This window comes from Narcine bancroftii, chromosome 2, assembly GCF_036971445.1.
Source record: "Narcine bancroftii isolate sNarBan1 chromosome 2, sNarBan1.hap1, whole genome shotgun sequence".
Classification (NCBI taxonomy): Eukaryota; Metazoa; Chordata; class Chondrichthyes; order Torpediniformes; family Narcinidae; genus Narcine; species Narcine bancroftii.
The window spans coordinates 37,616,470-37,632,887 of NC_091470.1; the positions used below are offsets into that span (position 1 = coordinate 37,616,470).

The 16,418-nt window shown below is 42.5% G+C and overlaps 1 protein-coding gene across 1 annotated transcript in view; it reads left to right on the forward strand.

Annotated features, from left to right (window-relative positions):
- Positions 1–14,816: 14,816 nt before the first annotated feature.
- Positions 14,817–16,418, forward strand: part of LOC138753394 (potassium channel subfamily K member 10-like) — a 78,063-nt gene continuing 76,461 nt past the window's right edge. Inside the window, exon 1 of the mRNA XM_069916334.1 lies at positions 14,817–15,320. Coding sequence (XP_069772435.1) covers positions 15,099–15,320 — 222 coding nt within the window. The 5' untranslated portion in view covers positions 14,817–15,098. The remainder of the gene's footprint in view (positions 15,321–16,418) is intronic.

The window sequence follows — 16,418 nt, forward strand, 5'->3', positions numbered from 1 at the left end:
TCTACATTGTTTTAGGCAACTAACCTTTTGTGTGCACATCAATTTCCTTTGCGTGTTGGTTGCAAAGTGTGCACATGCACACAGCTTAGAAGGAGCCAAATTGGGAGTAAATGGTTGGAGGAAGAGGCTGTAAAATAGAAGGAAAGGAAGAGAAAGACAGGTAGAAAAACATAAAACAAAGATGGCTGAGAAAGAGTTATATAAAACAGAGATGAAAAGTGAGGAATGTCATTGATGACCAGTTGTGATAGGGAGAGACAAGAAAAAAGAAAGGTGTTGTGAACATGAAAGAGAAAAGGGCCAATCTTTCCAATTAAAGATTTTGCCATGTATTTTTCATGTGTCCATGATATTTTGAATTTTGGTTTTAAACTGTTTGTTTCCAAGGGTGGCCCTTCTTTGAGTGCCCTTGTCATATACATTTGGCCTCAATAGTTTCAATGTGTCAAAGGCTGTGACATTCATCATCCCATCTCTTACTGATGTACCTTGAGGGTCTGGAGACTACACTGTTTTGAAAATATAATAATGCATTGTCTTCTTCTCATAATGTTTGTGACCATGTCCAAAAAAAAAGAAAAAGTTTTTCATTTTTTTTTGTTAAAAGTTAATTATAAATAAATGCACCAAAATTGTTAGTGTTAGTCATGGGTTCATAAGAACATAAGAAATAGGAGCAGGAGTATACATTTGGCCCTTGAGCTTGCTCTGCTATGTTCCCTGTCAGGCGTCTTGCATTAAAATAAACACAATGAAGATTGCCTATGTTACCTTGACCATTGTCCTCCACTATCTTGTTGTGCCGACATGCATATTCCATTCAAAATGTAAAAAAATGAACCTTTCTACCTCATAAGGTTCTATTTTTTTCCATGAATGTGCCTGTCTAAAGGTATCTCTTAAATACCCCTAATATTCCAACCTCTATCACCATCCCTGGCAAGACATTCAAGCCATCCACAACTTTGCACAAAAAAAAATACCTCTGATACCTCCCCTAAAATTTCCTCCCTTCACTCTAGTATTTGCAACTCCCACCCTGAGGAAAAAAAATGAATCTCCTCTGCACCCTCTCCATAGCTTCCACATCCTTCCTATAATGAGGTTACCAGAACTGAACACAATATTTTAAGTGTGATCTTATCAGAGATCTGTAGAATTGCAACATGACCTCTTGACTCTTGAACTCAATCCCCCTATTAACAAAATCCAGCATCCCATAGATCTTCTTATCTATCCCATCAACCTCCATGGCAACCTTGAGAGATGTAAGGATTTGGACCCTAAGGTCCCTCTGTTCTCGAAGTTGTTAAATATCTGGCCATTAACCCTATACTCAGCCTTCAGGTTTGTCCTTCCAAATCCATCATCCCCGCTTATCTAGATTGAACTCCATCTACCACTTCTCTGACCAACTTTGCATCCTGTCTATACCCTTTTGTAACCTACGATAATCTTCAACACTATCCACAGTACTTCTAACCTTCATATCATCCACAAACTTACTCATTCTTCCACTTCTTCATCTAGTCATTTATAAAATCACGAAGAGCAGGGGTCCCAGTGGAACTCCACTAGTCACTGACCTCTAAGCAGAATACTTCCCATCCACTACTTCCCTCTGCTTTCTATATGAAAACCAATTCTGATTCTATACAGCCAAGGTTCATGGATCCTATGCCTCATGACTTTCTAAATGAGTATTTCATGGGGAGCTTATGAAATGCCTTACTAAAAATCCATAGACACCACATCTACCACCCTACTTCATCAATCTTTCAAATTCTCCTCAAGAAACTCATTCTTCCCCTCACAAAGCCATGCTGACAATCACTGAGAAAACTGTACTTTTCCAAATGCTCAGAAATCCTGTCCTTATGAATCTTCTGGAATATTTTGTACACCACTGACATTATGGTCACTGGTCAAAATTCCATGATTATCCCTAGAATCTTTTTTTAAACAAGGGGATCACATTTGCTATTCTCCAATCCTCCAGCACCTCCCCTGTGGTCAAGGAGGACACAAAGATCATTGACAATGCCTCAGCTATCTCTTTCCTCCCTTCCCACAGCATCTTGGGATTTATCTCAACTGGCCCAGGGACATCAACCTTAAGTTTTTGAGAAGATCCAATACTTCCTCTTTCCTAATCTCAACATTATCCTGCACCCAAGCTTGTCTATTCTGACCTTGCCTTGATCAAATCCTTTTCTCTGGTGAATTCTGAAGCAAAGTATTCATTTAGGACCTCTCCATCTTTTCCTTCAACTCATCTCACTTCCTCCAAATCAAAGGAGTAGCCATGGGTTTCCACATGAGTCCTAGCTATGCCTGCCTGTTTGTAGACTTTGTGGAGCAATCCATGCTGCAACCCTACACAGGCAAGATCCCCCCAACTCTTCCTCTGGTATAAAGATGACTACAGCGGGGCTGCCTCATGCACCAGCAATGAGCTTGTCAACTTCATCCACTTCGTGTCCAACTTCTACTCTGATCTCAAACTCACTTGGTCTATCTCTGATAATGCTCTCCCCATGGTGGAACTCAGTAGTGCAGATGTGACTTCACTATATTGTACAGGCTAGACCACCTCCAACCCTGTAACTCCTCCCCTTAGATTCTCAATAAAGGCTGATAGCTCTAGTCTCCTCCCTCCATATACCTGCCTTGGATCTGGGCCACCAGGCATGTAGAGACATTCGGATTCTGGATATTAAAGCCTTTAATCATTTGCTTTGTGTCTGCTTGTGGTTATTGATTGTGCCTCAATTTAATATCCAGAGTACTTGCCATGACAAGGTGATCCAAGTGGAGAAGCTGGAGACCAATACCAGGGATCCAGATGCCTCTGTCAAGTTTGATATGTGGCTGCGCTGCTTAAAGGCCTACATGAGGCACCATGAGATCTCCAAAGATGTAGATAAATATGATCTGCTATTTCATCAGTGGGCCACAATATGGTACTCCTGTGAACTCTATGTATGCACATTACCAGCTAGTCACCTGACACCAGGCCCCCAGTGAGTCCGTCTATTACTTTGTGAGGGCCATGAGGGAGCTGGATGAGCCTGTGGGTGCTGGATATCACTGCGGCATTCTACCAAGAGGAGCTCATCTGTGATAGGCAAGTGGCTGGCTTCCATTCCATTTTCTGTGGGTTCCCTTCTTGGATCTCTTTGTCTCCTTCTCAGCAAGCCAATTAGCATATATAATCCATACCATTACAGTCTCCTTCTCAGGAGACAAGCTTTCCACTGACATAATCTATAAACCCTCCAACTCCCACAACTAAACCTGGACTACACTTTTTCACACCCAGCCCTCTGCAAGGATTCCATCCCCTTCTCTCAATTTCTCTGCCGCATCTGTTCCTGAGATGAGGTCTTCCAGTACAGAACTTCTGAAATGACTGTCTTATTCCACAAACATGGCTTCCCCTCCACTACTATCAATTCAGCCCTTGCCCTCATCTCCTCCATTTCCCACTCATCTGCCCTGGCTCCTTCTGCTCCCAAACACAACAAACATAGAATCACAACCCCACCAGCCTCCACATCCAAAACATAATCTGCTGGATTTCCAGCTCTTTCTACAGGATCCCACCACCAGACACATTTTACCCTTTCCTCCCCTCTTGGCCTTCTACAGGATCTGCTCCCTGCCATGATTCCCTTGTGCACTCATCCCTCTCCACCCATTGCACTCGTGGCACTTTCCCCTGTGCCCGCAGGAGGTGCAACACTTGCGCCCACACCTCCTTCCTCACCACGGGCCGGAGCCCCAAACAGGCCTTTCCAATAAAGCAACACTTCATTTGTATATCCAAAGGACTTATATACTACATCCAGTGCACCCTTTGTGGCATTCTCAATATTGGAGAGACCAGTCGCAGACTGGGAGATCGCTTCACTCAGCACCTCCACTCTGTTCTCAACCACATCAACCTCCCAATGGCCAACTACTTCAATTCTGGGTCACACTCCTGCACTCACATGTCAGTCCATGGTTTTATGTAATGACTCACCCTGACCACCAGCATATTGGAGGAACAACACCTCATTTTCCATCTGGGCACCCTCCAGCCAGATAGCATGAACATTGACTTTACTGCTTCCCATTAAACCTGCTTGCCTTTTCTTTCCCCTTTTCCTGTCCTTCCAACCCAGCATTTAAGGGGGAATTCTGCCCCTGGGATGATGCGGTAAGTGGTGTGTCACGCAAAACTAGTCTCCTTCGTCCCACCACCAGCTGTCAGTCACCCGACACCAGCTGTCAGTCTCCATCCCACTGTCAATCGTGCTCTCTCCCCAACCTGTGGCAGCCAACCCCTCTGCTCTCTCCCCTGCGGCAGCGACCCCTCTCTTCTCTCCCCTGCGGAAGCACCTCTCACCCCTCAACTTCTCCACCCCGGACCCTGGCAGTGATCCTTTCTCTCCCCCCCCCCCACCCCGATCACTGCAGACACTTCAGCTGGGGTTTCCCTCTGATGCCAGCTGACCAAGTCCAACCCTTTCAAGCTGCCTTGTGAGTGGGACACTAACCAAGCAAATTTCCCCGTTAACCCATTTTAAAAAGCAGTTTGAAAGCACCTAATGAGTTGTGCCTTTACTTGTGTATGTAGATCCTATCTCTGAATTTCCTGCAATATATTACCCATGACTGATGCTAAGATCACCAGTCTGTAACCCCTAGGCTTGTCCTTGCAGCTTTTTTTCAATAAAGGCAGAACACTGGCCACTCTCCAGTCTTCTGGCCTCTCTATGTCATCTAAAGGTGACACAAATATATCTGCCAGGGCCCCCACAATCGATTCACTAGCTTCCAAAAAATGTCCGTGGATGTACTTGGTCAGACAACAGAAATATAACTTCTTCTATGCATTTTAAGACCTCCAGAACCTTACTGAATTGTTTATTATCATGTATGCAAAATTGTAGTTGAAACTTCTGCTTTGCATGCCATTGAGACAAGTCAAATCATACTTAAGTATGACAGATAGCCAGGGGGTTCTCAATCGATTAAAGGGAGGGCACAGCAACCTCGGGAAAACAAGAGGTGGAGATGTTTGTTTTTGCATTAACACCGTGTGGAGCTCAGTCATGGAATTCCCAGGGAGGTTCTGCATGAAGGACTTGGAATACCTCCCATGAGAATTCACTTCAGTCATATTAACTGCAGTCTATATACCACCTAACATGAATGTGAAGCTAATGCTAGATGAACTATTCACCTCAAACAACAATTTGAAAATATATTGAGACACCGCATTCATAATTGCCAGGGAATTCAACCAAGCCAACTTCAAAAATTTCTACCTAAACTCCATCAACACATCTCCTCCCCTAGTCCAAGGACCCTTGAGCACTGCCACATAACTACTGTTCTATCTCACACCAACAATTCTACAAGTCAGATCGCCAAGTTTTGCTGATGTTACCTACAACAATCAGAAGCTGAGAAGGGAGGGCACTGCAGTGTATGTCATTTGACAATGTTCCGAGGAGACAGACAACACTCTATGTGACTGCTTCAAGTTGGTGGAATATTCCATATTCAAGGATTCAGTGAACAACCTCTGTCACCACCTTCATCAGTAAATGTATAGAAGACTGTGTGAGCAAAAAGACAATAAAGGTATTCCCATTCAGGAAGTTGACTCATTGCTGAAGACCAGGTTAGTGGAATTCAAGTCAGGATACGAACCCATCTACAGAAATAAAGTACAATGTTGGCAAGGCCATCAGGGAAATCAAGAGGTAGGACAGCACTAGACTTAAGTCCCAAGAAAACATCACAGACGCACAGCAACTCTGGCAAGAATGCATGCTATCATGGAGTGCAATGCAAAGCCAAGCAGCATTACATGCAATAGAGCCACACTTCCCAATGAGTTAAGAATTTTCTATGTCTCTTTTGAACATGGAACTAGCAGTGAGGTTCAAGGTTCAAGGATCCTTTTATTGTTACATGACAATACATTAAAAATGTAACATACATGATATACTTGTCTGTCATCAGGCAAACAAAGTTGCCATGAACCTGGCGCCCCTATTAATAGGAAAAAAAGCAAAAAAGAGTCCTTCAGAGTGTACATGGATTTGCTTCCAAGTGCTCCCACATCCATGTGATGATATCCACATCTTAAATAAAATTACCACTCCTCTAGCTTTAGAATGAAATGAAGAAAAAAAAAACTACCTGGTCTATTCAATCTCTTTTTAATTTTAAATGTTCTTTTTCAGTTAAATGAGTCTCTTATAAAAAAGTGAACGTCATCATCTGCAATCCTAAAACATCAAAATTGTTCAGAATAAATACATCATAATTAATTACTAAAAAGAAAGGAAGAGAAAAGATAAATAAAACAAAAATTCCTCCCCAAGTGCTATAAAAACTAGTGCTACTACCTTCCATTTTACGGTGTGATGGACAAACCACGAAAACATGTAGCCATCAAAGATCAAACACATCCCTGATCCCCATGGTGAAAAAAAATTATCTAATCAACAAGTCCATTCAATATAAGGATTCTTCATCAACAATAAGAAGAAAAAAGAAAAAAGAAAAGGTGTATAACACCCCTCTCTTTATACATCAAATTCATTGCAATAAATCAGTGCCCTCTGTTTACTTGAATTTTAGGCAGATTCTCATCTTGTAAATAATATGTAAAAAACACATTCTGTTGATCTGGTACAAATATTTTCAAAGTAGCTGGATAACACAAAACAGATCTATAACCTTTATTATTTAAAACTTTCTTAATTAGATCAAATTCTCTCCTTTTCTTCAAAGATTTTGACTCAAATCTGGATTTTTTAAAATCTTATCCCCTTCGTAACTCAAAGGTCCATGTTCTCTAGCTCTTCTCATCATTAGACCAAGAAGCCTCTTTCTATCCTGGTATTTCAAAAATCTAACCAGGATAGATCGGAGTCTCTGGGTTGGACCCAGTTTTGTTCTCAAAGCTCTATGAGCTCTCTCAATTAAAAATCTTATCCTCAAATGTTCTTCTCCAAAAATCTTCTGTATCTATTCTTGAAAAAAATGAATCATATCTTTCCTTCTTGCCTTCAGACAATCCCACAATTTTAACATTATTTCTTCTATTATAATTTTCCAGTATATCAACTTTCTCCAACAGTTTTTTCATTCATAGAGATCAAAATGGTCGTCATATCATCATTCACATCAGACCTCTCTTCAATATGTTGTACTTCATTGTGAACATCTTGGATTTTATTTTCCATTTTATCAACTCTCTGTGAAACATTATCACCTTCATCAAATCTGTTTTAAAGTGTTTCAGTTCTGCAATTAACAGTTTAAAATTATTCTGCAAAGCTTCAGAAAGTCCATTGATACAGTTTTAATTTTTCCTCCAGCGCCATCTTTATAGGCTCTGCAAAGAGGGCTCCGGAGGAAGGCCCCTCATCAGGGTCTTTGCCAGTGGATCAGAAGAAGACTTTAGCAGCCTGCTTCTTGACAAGTTAGGCCCGATTTCTCTCTTCTTTTCTTCCGGTTTTTCCATAGGTGTTGTTTTTGTGGTCTTTCTTTTTTTGGCGACATTTCTTTTTCTTCTGTTAAAATCACATTAAAATGACTTTAAAGTAGTTTTTATTAAGTTAACTTTTCTCAATATGATTTTTAAAAATTAGTCCTGCAGGAGTCGATAGGTTGCGTGATGCTTCTCATGGCATCACGTGACACCCCCACCCCCCCAGACATCCACGTCAACTACTACGTGCACTACTGCACCCATGGTCAATTCTGCTGAAAGAGACTAACCCAATCAGAGTCCTGGCACACCTCCTGAGAGCCTGCAATGATCAACTTGTGGACATATTCACAGATATCTTTAATCTATCCCGCAAGAGGACATATTTCCCATTTATTTCCAGAAGGCTATGACCATAGCAGTTCCAGAGAAAAATATAATTCTATATTCTATATAATTCTACTGAATAGTGCCTCTGATATCTACCATCATGAAGTACTTTGACCAGCTGTTCATGGCTCACATCAACTCTAGCCTGACAGTCAACCTCGATCCATTTCTCCCTCCTCCCACTGGGAGAAGATTCAAGAGAAATCATGCACCAACAAGTTTAAAGATAGTTTCTTCCCTGGAGTCATCAAGCTTCTGAATAAGTTCCATAACAGAGCTTTTATGCTGCCCTTGCTTGAAGCTAATTGATTTTTTATTGTAATTGTGCTCTTGTTCTACTTTATACAGCTGTACGTTAAAGTTAGCATGTTTAGTCTACATGCAGAACAACCCTTCTCACCGTGACAAAAAAAAAACAGATTCTATTAGAACAAAATAAAACAAAAGTGCAGTGTATAATATTACAGAGAAAAGTTGCGTTAAATCAATGCAAGGGCAACATCATTGCACTAACAAAAATTAGTGACTTGAGCTGCATCACAATTCTCTGTAATCTCTTTTGATCTTCACCAGAGCCTGCTCCTGAACCAAGATCATTTCTTTGGTGCATTTATGAAAATTGGTAAGAGACATTGAAGACACTTTAAATTTCTTGAGGCCTCTCATAAAGTAGAGATGTGTGCACTTTCTTCTCTGTAGCATCAATTTGTCTGGACCAGGACAGATTGTAGGTGAACTTTACAGCTCTCCTGTAATGTGGGCAATGTGAGGATAATTAACTCCAGAAATAGAGAGAATATAGGGAGACAGCCTTAACCTGTGGTGTGTTTTCTAGACTTTAGAAGAAGGGCAGGACATCTCACTAAAATACAGAAATCTTGAATGGCTTGATAACCTGGATGTAGAGAATATTAGAACTAAGAGGGCATAGATTTAGAATTAGGAGTAAACCACAAGGAATTAAAAAGAGGAGAAATTTCTTCATGCTGAGTTTCGTGAATCTTTGGCATTCCACATTTCGGAGGGCTGTTGGGTCTCAGTTAATTTAACTTAATTTAGACATGATGCAGTGCAATAGGTAGCCCTTCCGGCCCACAAGCCCATGCTGCCCAAATACACCAATTAACCTACAAACCCCATACTTACAGTTCATTCTGAATAATACAACTGACATTTGTGGAGAGATTATATTAAGTAGGAGAAGAGCTAGAAGGGCTCAAGCTTACACATTTCTGATTCAAAATTCTGATTGGACTGCAGTGGACATGGGGAGGATGTTTCCATCAGCTGAAACGTATGGAACACTCCCCAGTTACATGTCAAAAGATGAAAAACTGAGGTGAGAAATTTCTTCACTGAAAGAAGGTCAAAGCTGAAGAATCTACTGATACAGGGGTCAAGTCAACAAATATTTTAAGAGGAAGATAAACTTCTAGGTGAAAATAAATGGGGACACAGGGAAGTGGGGAATTGGATAATGCAGATGATCAGCCAGAATTAACATACTTTCCTAGAATAATCCAGTTGCAGAAACAGCTGTAACAATGTGGCACAGACCATCAAGCCACCAGGCCACACCAATTCTTCATTAATCCCATTTAATTCTTCCAACATTCCCATCTATTCCCTGAAGATTCCACCACTCATTCAAACACTAGAGCAAGTCATGGTTGACAATTACAGTAACTTACTGACAATTGCACTGAATAATGGAATTACTGTTGATAGATTTCTGGTTTCTTGAAGGAACCAAAACCTTTGGGACCGTGTGCCAACTGCAACCCCTTTCCCCCTCTCTATAAATGATTTCCACATGAACCACCACAACCTTTGCTTAACCCTCCAAATTCCTGTCTAACACTCAAACAACTTCCTTAGTTATGCAGCACTCAATCTGAGGGGAACTGCTGCTTTTAGAATATCAGAAATCAGAACTTGAAGCAGGGTGGGGAGGGCATGCAGGCTCTGGAATCTGAACTGCCTTTTAGCAAGTTCCTGGATGCTTCTCCTCTTCAATAGCGTTTTTCTGCTCTATCCCCATATCTCTTGATTCCTTTAAAGCACTGAAGTCTATTGACCTTTAATTGAAATAGTATCGCGACTGAGGTCGAGAATTTTCTCTTTGCTTCATCAATCAGTAGAGATCCTTTTGACCATTATGTGGAGATGGGATGGCGGGGGGGGGGGGGGGGGGGAAGGATAAATATCCAACAGACAACAGAAAAAAGCAGACAGGTTTTTAAATTATGTTGTTGGATAGCTGAACATAAAATGATGTGCAGGATGTCAAGGTAGCAAAGGTGTACATCCACTTTTAAGGCACCCAGTTTGGTTTTGGACCATGCCTTATTGGTTCCACCGTGAAGACTGAGCCAACCCGGGAACAGGAATGCCGCAGTTCTATTAGCGGTTGCATGTCTATGAGAAACAAGAGATGGGCGAGCCTTGGGCGGAGGGGGGAACGACGCAGAGATCTGCACGTAACGCCTTAAATTCTGTCATCGTCATTGTACTGCGATTTGTTTTGGAGTCTCATCTGACTGTACTTTCTCCGCCGTTTCCCCCACTATTTACAGTGCGGATTATAGAGGGACGATTGAGAAAACTTCTTGGAGCCCCCCACCCACCCCGTTGGAAATTATATGACCGGATTCCCAGCCCCTCCTCAGATATCATTCCCCTTTATTTGTTTTCCGTCCTCTCTCCTTTGTTCTCGCCGCGCCCGCTGAAGGCTTCCTCGGTGTGAGCAGGGGCTGCAGAGACAGACGGCACCTTATTAACATTCCGGGCAGGCTCGAAGTATCCGGAATACCGGTTGCGACGCAATGCGATTAAGTCATGTTAAATGCAGTCACCAGTTGACATTCTAAGTCACCTCGATTTCATGCCACCCTCTTTCCCCCTACTCTTTTAAAATATATTTTCACGAGGGCCACGCCTGAACAAAGAGGTGGTGTAAACCGTGTCTGCAAAGCATTCTTTGTGGTGTTCAGATAACGGGGGTTTAAAGTTTAAATCATTCGAAAACCAAATGAACCGTCACAGATGTTGCTACTTGTGTAGGTTTGCGGGAAAGTAGACGTCCGCACTTGGCAGATGGTGGCGTTATCCTGACTGGTCCTTGTCGGACCTCAATTCCCATTTGATTTGTTTCCGAGTAGGAACGAATAGCTGCATTCGCCGCTTTATATGTTAAACTTCTAGGTGAAAATAAATGGGACACAGGGAAGTGTGGGAATTGGATAATGCAGATGATCAGCCAGAATTAACATACTTTCCTAGAATAATCCAGTTGCAGAAACAGCTGTAACAATGTGGCACAGACCATCAAGCACCAGGCTACACCAATTCTTCATTAATCCATTTAATTCTTCCAACATTCCATCTATTTCCTGCAAGAGTGGAATGAATCATCTCCGTGGAAGGATCCGTCCCAAGCAACCTGCTGTTGGGCCACCCTGCCCTCTCCCTTTGTGTGGGGAATGCTTGATGAGGCGACTGTTGCCTGCCGCAGGAATCTGCCAAGTGCCGACTCACAACTCCACCTAACAACACGACACCGCTGCTCGTAAATCCATCTCAGCCACAAGAGTGAGTTCTGCCACCCCGGAAGCAAGAGCTGTTATTTTCTCCAAAGATAATATACTTGTATTTTAAAAAAGGAAGAAAAAAAAATACACGCAGCAGACAGGCGCAATGAAATTCGCTCTGCAGCCTAAGACCATTCAGGCGCGAATCGTTTCTGTTGTTTGCCGAGCATCATCAGCCGAGCCTGGTTTATGCTTTATATCGGGTTTCTTTTATGTTATCGACTCGCTGGGAATAAAGCACGCATACGTAAAATGTTGACTCCAAAGGATGGCCTCTCATCTTAAACAGGCGGATTCAGAATAACTGGTTGCAATTTGGCGGATGCAAGAAAAGGCAAGGTTTTGGCGATCGAAGATGAAATTTCCAATAGAATCGTCAAGAAAACACACTAATTGTGAACCAACAGGTATAACGCAGTAAGAATGTGTGTGTGTGAGAGAGAGATCAGATTTGTTTTGATATTTCAGTGGTGTTTGTCCATGGAGTTGATGAGATTCTTATATCATTTAATGTATTTATGTCTAAGCAAATTGATGGCAATTGCGATAACGTGCAACTGTTAAGCTCAAATAGCCAAACTGTTTCTTAATTTCATCGATATTCATATCCCAACGGGGTTCTCAATCCAGATCCTCGCAATAACCATTTTGTCAGGAATATACTGCACTGTGAACTGAGCGTTGCAATGTGTCATCCTCGTGTGCGATTTGGCTATGAGGAGAAGGGTTGTTTTGAATATGCGAAATCTCTATTCGTTCTTGATTGCATACTAGGAATATTATTTTTTCACCCCAATTCGATATTTAAACCCCCTGCAGCTCTGATCTGGTATATATTCCTTGCACATTAAGAGTCCCTAGAGTTGGGGGTGGGGGGGGGGGGGGGCGGGGGGGGGGGGGGAAGAACCGCAGTGCAGGAACAAACAAAAAACATTGAGAAAAAAATTCAAAGTTATTGTCAAAGTACGTATATGACATCACATACAACCCTTAGATTATTTTTCCTGAGATCAGGCAGAATTTCTAGTTAACGGCAACTATAAACTGTACTCAAGAAAAAAGAAATGTAACAAGTCGACTGTACAAATACAAAAAAATACCAACAATAAATAATAAGCGAAGTCAAGGTCCTTAAACGAGTCTATTGTTCAAGAGTCTGATGATTGAGGAGTAGCAGCTCTTCTTGAACCTGGCACCTATACCTCCTTCCTGATGGCAGCTACGAGAACCCTTGCCCTTACGGAGACGAGTCCTGGTTGATGTGGACCCTTGATGATTGCTGCAGCTCTCCGACAGCAGTGTTCCCCATAGATGTTCTAGATGGAAGGGAATTTTTTGCCTGCGATGTACTGGGCTAAATCCACTGCATTTTGGAGAGGTATTGGTGCCCCCATAGAAGGCCATGTGGAGCCAGTCAACACACTTTCGATGACACATCTGTAAAAGTTTTCCAAGGTTTCCGATGACATTCTGAACCTTCACATACTTTGAGGAGGTAGAGGGTGATGGAATTAGTATGATGGGCACAGGAAGGGTCCCTTTAAGATAGTGACTCCGAGGAATTTATTGCTCACCCTTTCCACCTCTGATTCCCCCCCCCCCCCCCCCCAAATCACTGGATAATAAACCTCTAGTTTTCTTCCTAAGTTCGACAATCAGCTCCGTGGTTTTGGTGATGTTGAGTGAGAGGCTGTTGTTGGTGCACCATTCAGCCAAGTTTTCAATCTCCCTCCTTGTGTGCTGACTCATCACTCATTTAATAAAGAGGGTGGCAACATCAGCCACACAGTAGAGCAGTAGAGCAGGAGGCTAAATATCCCTGGGGGGTGCTGGATATCCTAGAGGAGATCTTGCCACTGATTGGGTCTGAAGGTGAGGATCTAATTACATATTGGGGTGTTGAGCCCTCAAGTCTTGGAGTTTGCTGATTCAGTTTTGAGGGGATGATGGTGTTGAATACTGAGCTGTAGTTTACAAAGAGCACCCTGATGGATGCATCTTTGCTGTCCTGTTTCAAGGTTTCAGGGTTTTGTGTAAAGCCAATGAGATGGGATCCACCTTAGACCTGTTGCTGCCGTTGGCAAATGGGAACGGATCCATGCCACTGCTCAGACAGGAGCTGATATGCGTCAACACCAGCCTCTCAAAAGACTCCATCACTGTGGATGCAAGTGCACTGGTTGATAGTCTTTTAGGCAAGTTACCACACTCTTCTTGTGCACAGGTATGGCTGAAGCCTGTTTGAAATAGGTGGATGCCACGCTCGGTCTGAGTGGGACGCTGAAGATATCCTTGAGTACACTAGTCAGTTGGTCAGCACAGGTTTTTCAGTACTCTGCCGGGTACTCCTTCGGGACCTGATGCTCTCCTTGGGTTTGCTCTCCTGAAGGCAGGCCGCCCGTCATCTTTGTCTCCTGTCGGTAGAGGGTCGTCCCGGGTCCTGCACGTGCGCAAATCCCCCCCCCCCCACCCCAGGGGGGACCTTGAATCCGACCAGAGTCTTCAAATGAAGAGTCAGAATGTTTCTATCTATTCAGCTTCTTACCCGTTTCCCTCTCACTACAACTTATTGAACTTCCGAGGATGCCTATTTGAAAATATACCTTCCTTACAGCATCCAATAATATACACTCCACCAAAGTTTCGTCTAGTGTCAACTTATCTAAAACAGTCAGGAATGTATTCAAACCGACTTTTGGATTAAGACCTCATCTAAAGAACACTTTGGCGATCCTTTTCATAGAATACTTAGAAACGGAATGTATCAGTTGGACACATTAACAATCGCCAACAGAGTATTGCAGGGAAATCGATCGTTTCCGGTAACCCTACACAAATATCAGATTCTGTTAATGCATTTAATGCTTCTCGTTCCAAAACACTCTCTAAAATGGTATCAATGGAGCAATACTGAAGGCTTACACTGTCCAATGGCAAATTTCCGGGTGAAATTTGCCATGGATTGGCATATTTCATACGTTACAACTCAACAGATACTGTGAAGCTGGGACGAGAGGTTGCAAATAAGCCATTGAATTCTGAAGCTCGTCGGCACTTACGCCTTTAATAATTGTTTGACGGTTCCATTTAATTTGGTCACTGAAGGCCCGAATGCCCCACTCCGGGATCTACAAGGGTAACCCGATGTGGGAATGGAAGTGTTATGAGCATGCTCCTATTTTTAAAAAAATAAAAGTGAGAAAAAAAATGCGTCTCCAAACATGGGAACGCTAATGCATGACACGACTGCACAGAACAAACTTAAAAAGGTCGGGTGACGTGCAAATGAAACAGTGGGCGTTTCACTCATCTGCACACCTCCAGGAAAACATCCTGGTCACAAGGTCAGACTCGGAAGGGAAATATGAAATTAGTATCTATCCTTCATTGGCATCAACCTTCTCGTTATGATTTAAACTACACTGGAATTAAATTTCAGCATGAACCGATAGGCAACTTTTGGCGCACATGAACCTATCGTGGGATCAGAGTTATGCTTCATTCTTTCTGTTTCAGTGGCCGTTCAATCCACTGTGCAAGCCTGTGATTCAAAGACAAACGGGAATTATCCCGTATCCAGGCTATCGATCTCCTCCAGAACCACGGTGATAGCTAGTATGGACAGTTGTCCCCAGACATCGCCCACAGTCATGAAGTGGAAGACGGTGCTGGCCATTTTCGTGGTGGTGGTGCTTTACCTGGTGATCGGAGGCACGATCTTTCGAGCTCTGGAACAACCTTTCGAAAGCAAACAGAAGGATAAAATCATGGCGGAGAAATCCAAGTTTCTTGGAAATCACCCATGTGTGAAACCTGGGGAGCTTGATGCACTTATTAAGGTAAGGAACCGTGCACGCCTAGGTTCAACTTTGTACATCCCTTGAACGAAAGTGGTTTGCTTACTTCAACTCCAGGACGCGCGGTGGAGTTTGGTGAAGGAACGCGATTTTCTCCAGTATTCTTTCACGAATTTGACTTGTTTTTTTAAAAACAGCATGATCACCTTGATTCCCGACCAGCAACTCATAGGTGTTCAAACGCCAAGTAGGATTACAACGAGTTTAATTTAAATGAAATATCTTCCCATTTTATGTAAACGTCCCAGCCAAGACTGCTTGGCGTTTATTTCCCGGGATAATCGAGGACAAGTAATAACTTGTCTACAAATGTTTTTTTTTTGCTTTTCAATGAATTCGAGGTTGTCCAGACAATGTGAATGAAGCGCACCCGGACCATGCGCTCACGAATCAGTGTAGACCACATGAGAAGCGGCAGTAGGCCGATGTACTCCTCGGGCTTGCTCCAAAAGTTGATCAGATTATGGTCAATCTTTCACGCCAACGCCATTTTCCTGCATGGACCCTCCATCCTCCAATATTCGCTGAATATCGAAACTCCTATTAATTTCTTCGTCGTCAGACCCTTTGGAGAACGAATTTCAAAGATTGGATATATTCTGGTCGATGAAGTTCCTTCTCATTTCTGAGATGAAGAACGGGGTCCTTGGTTTGATAAGGTGGGTCTTGGTGGGTCAGAAAGGAGAAACACCATCCACATTGTCAACCATTCCAGTTATCACTTCTCATTCTTCTACATTCAAGAGAATAGGCTTATCCCGTTTAATCCCTTCTCATACAACAACCTTGCAGTGCATTCTCTCTTTGTTTGGCACGGAGTTTTCCAGGGTGTTCAAATTCTCACATAAAAACACATTTTCCTGCTGTAACTGTATGTTAATTTTCAGTTAAACAGACAAGGATACTCAAGTTTATCTAAAAATCCGCAGCTTTCAACTTTGGGCCATTTAATAAATATATATTTTAACCAAAGTTGATGACTTTTCATGTTTCCCCATTGGATTCCATCTACCACATGTTCCCTCATCTGTTTAGCCAATCTATATCCACTTGAATCCTGTCTGCATCTTCCTCACAACC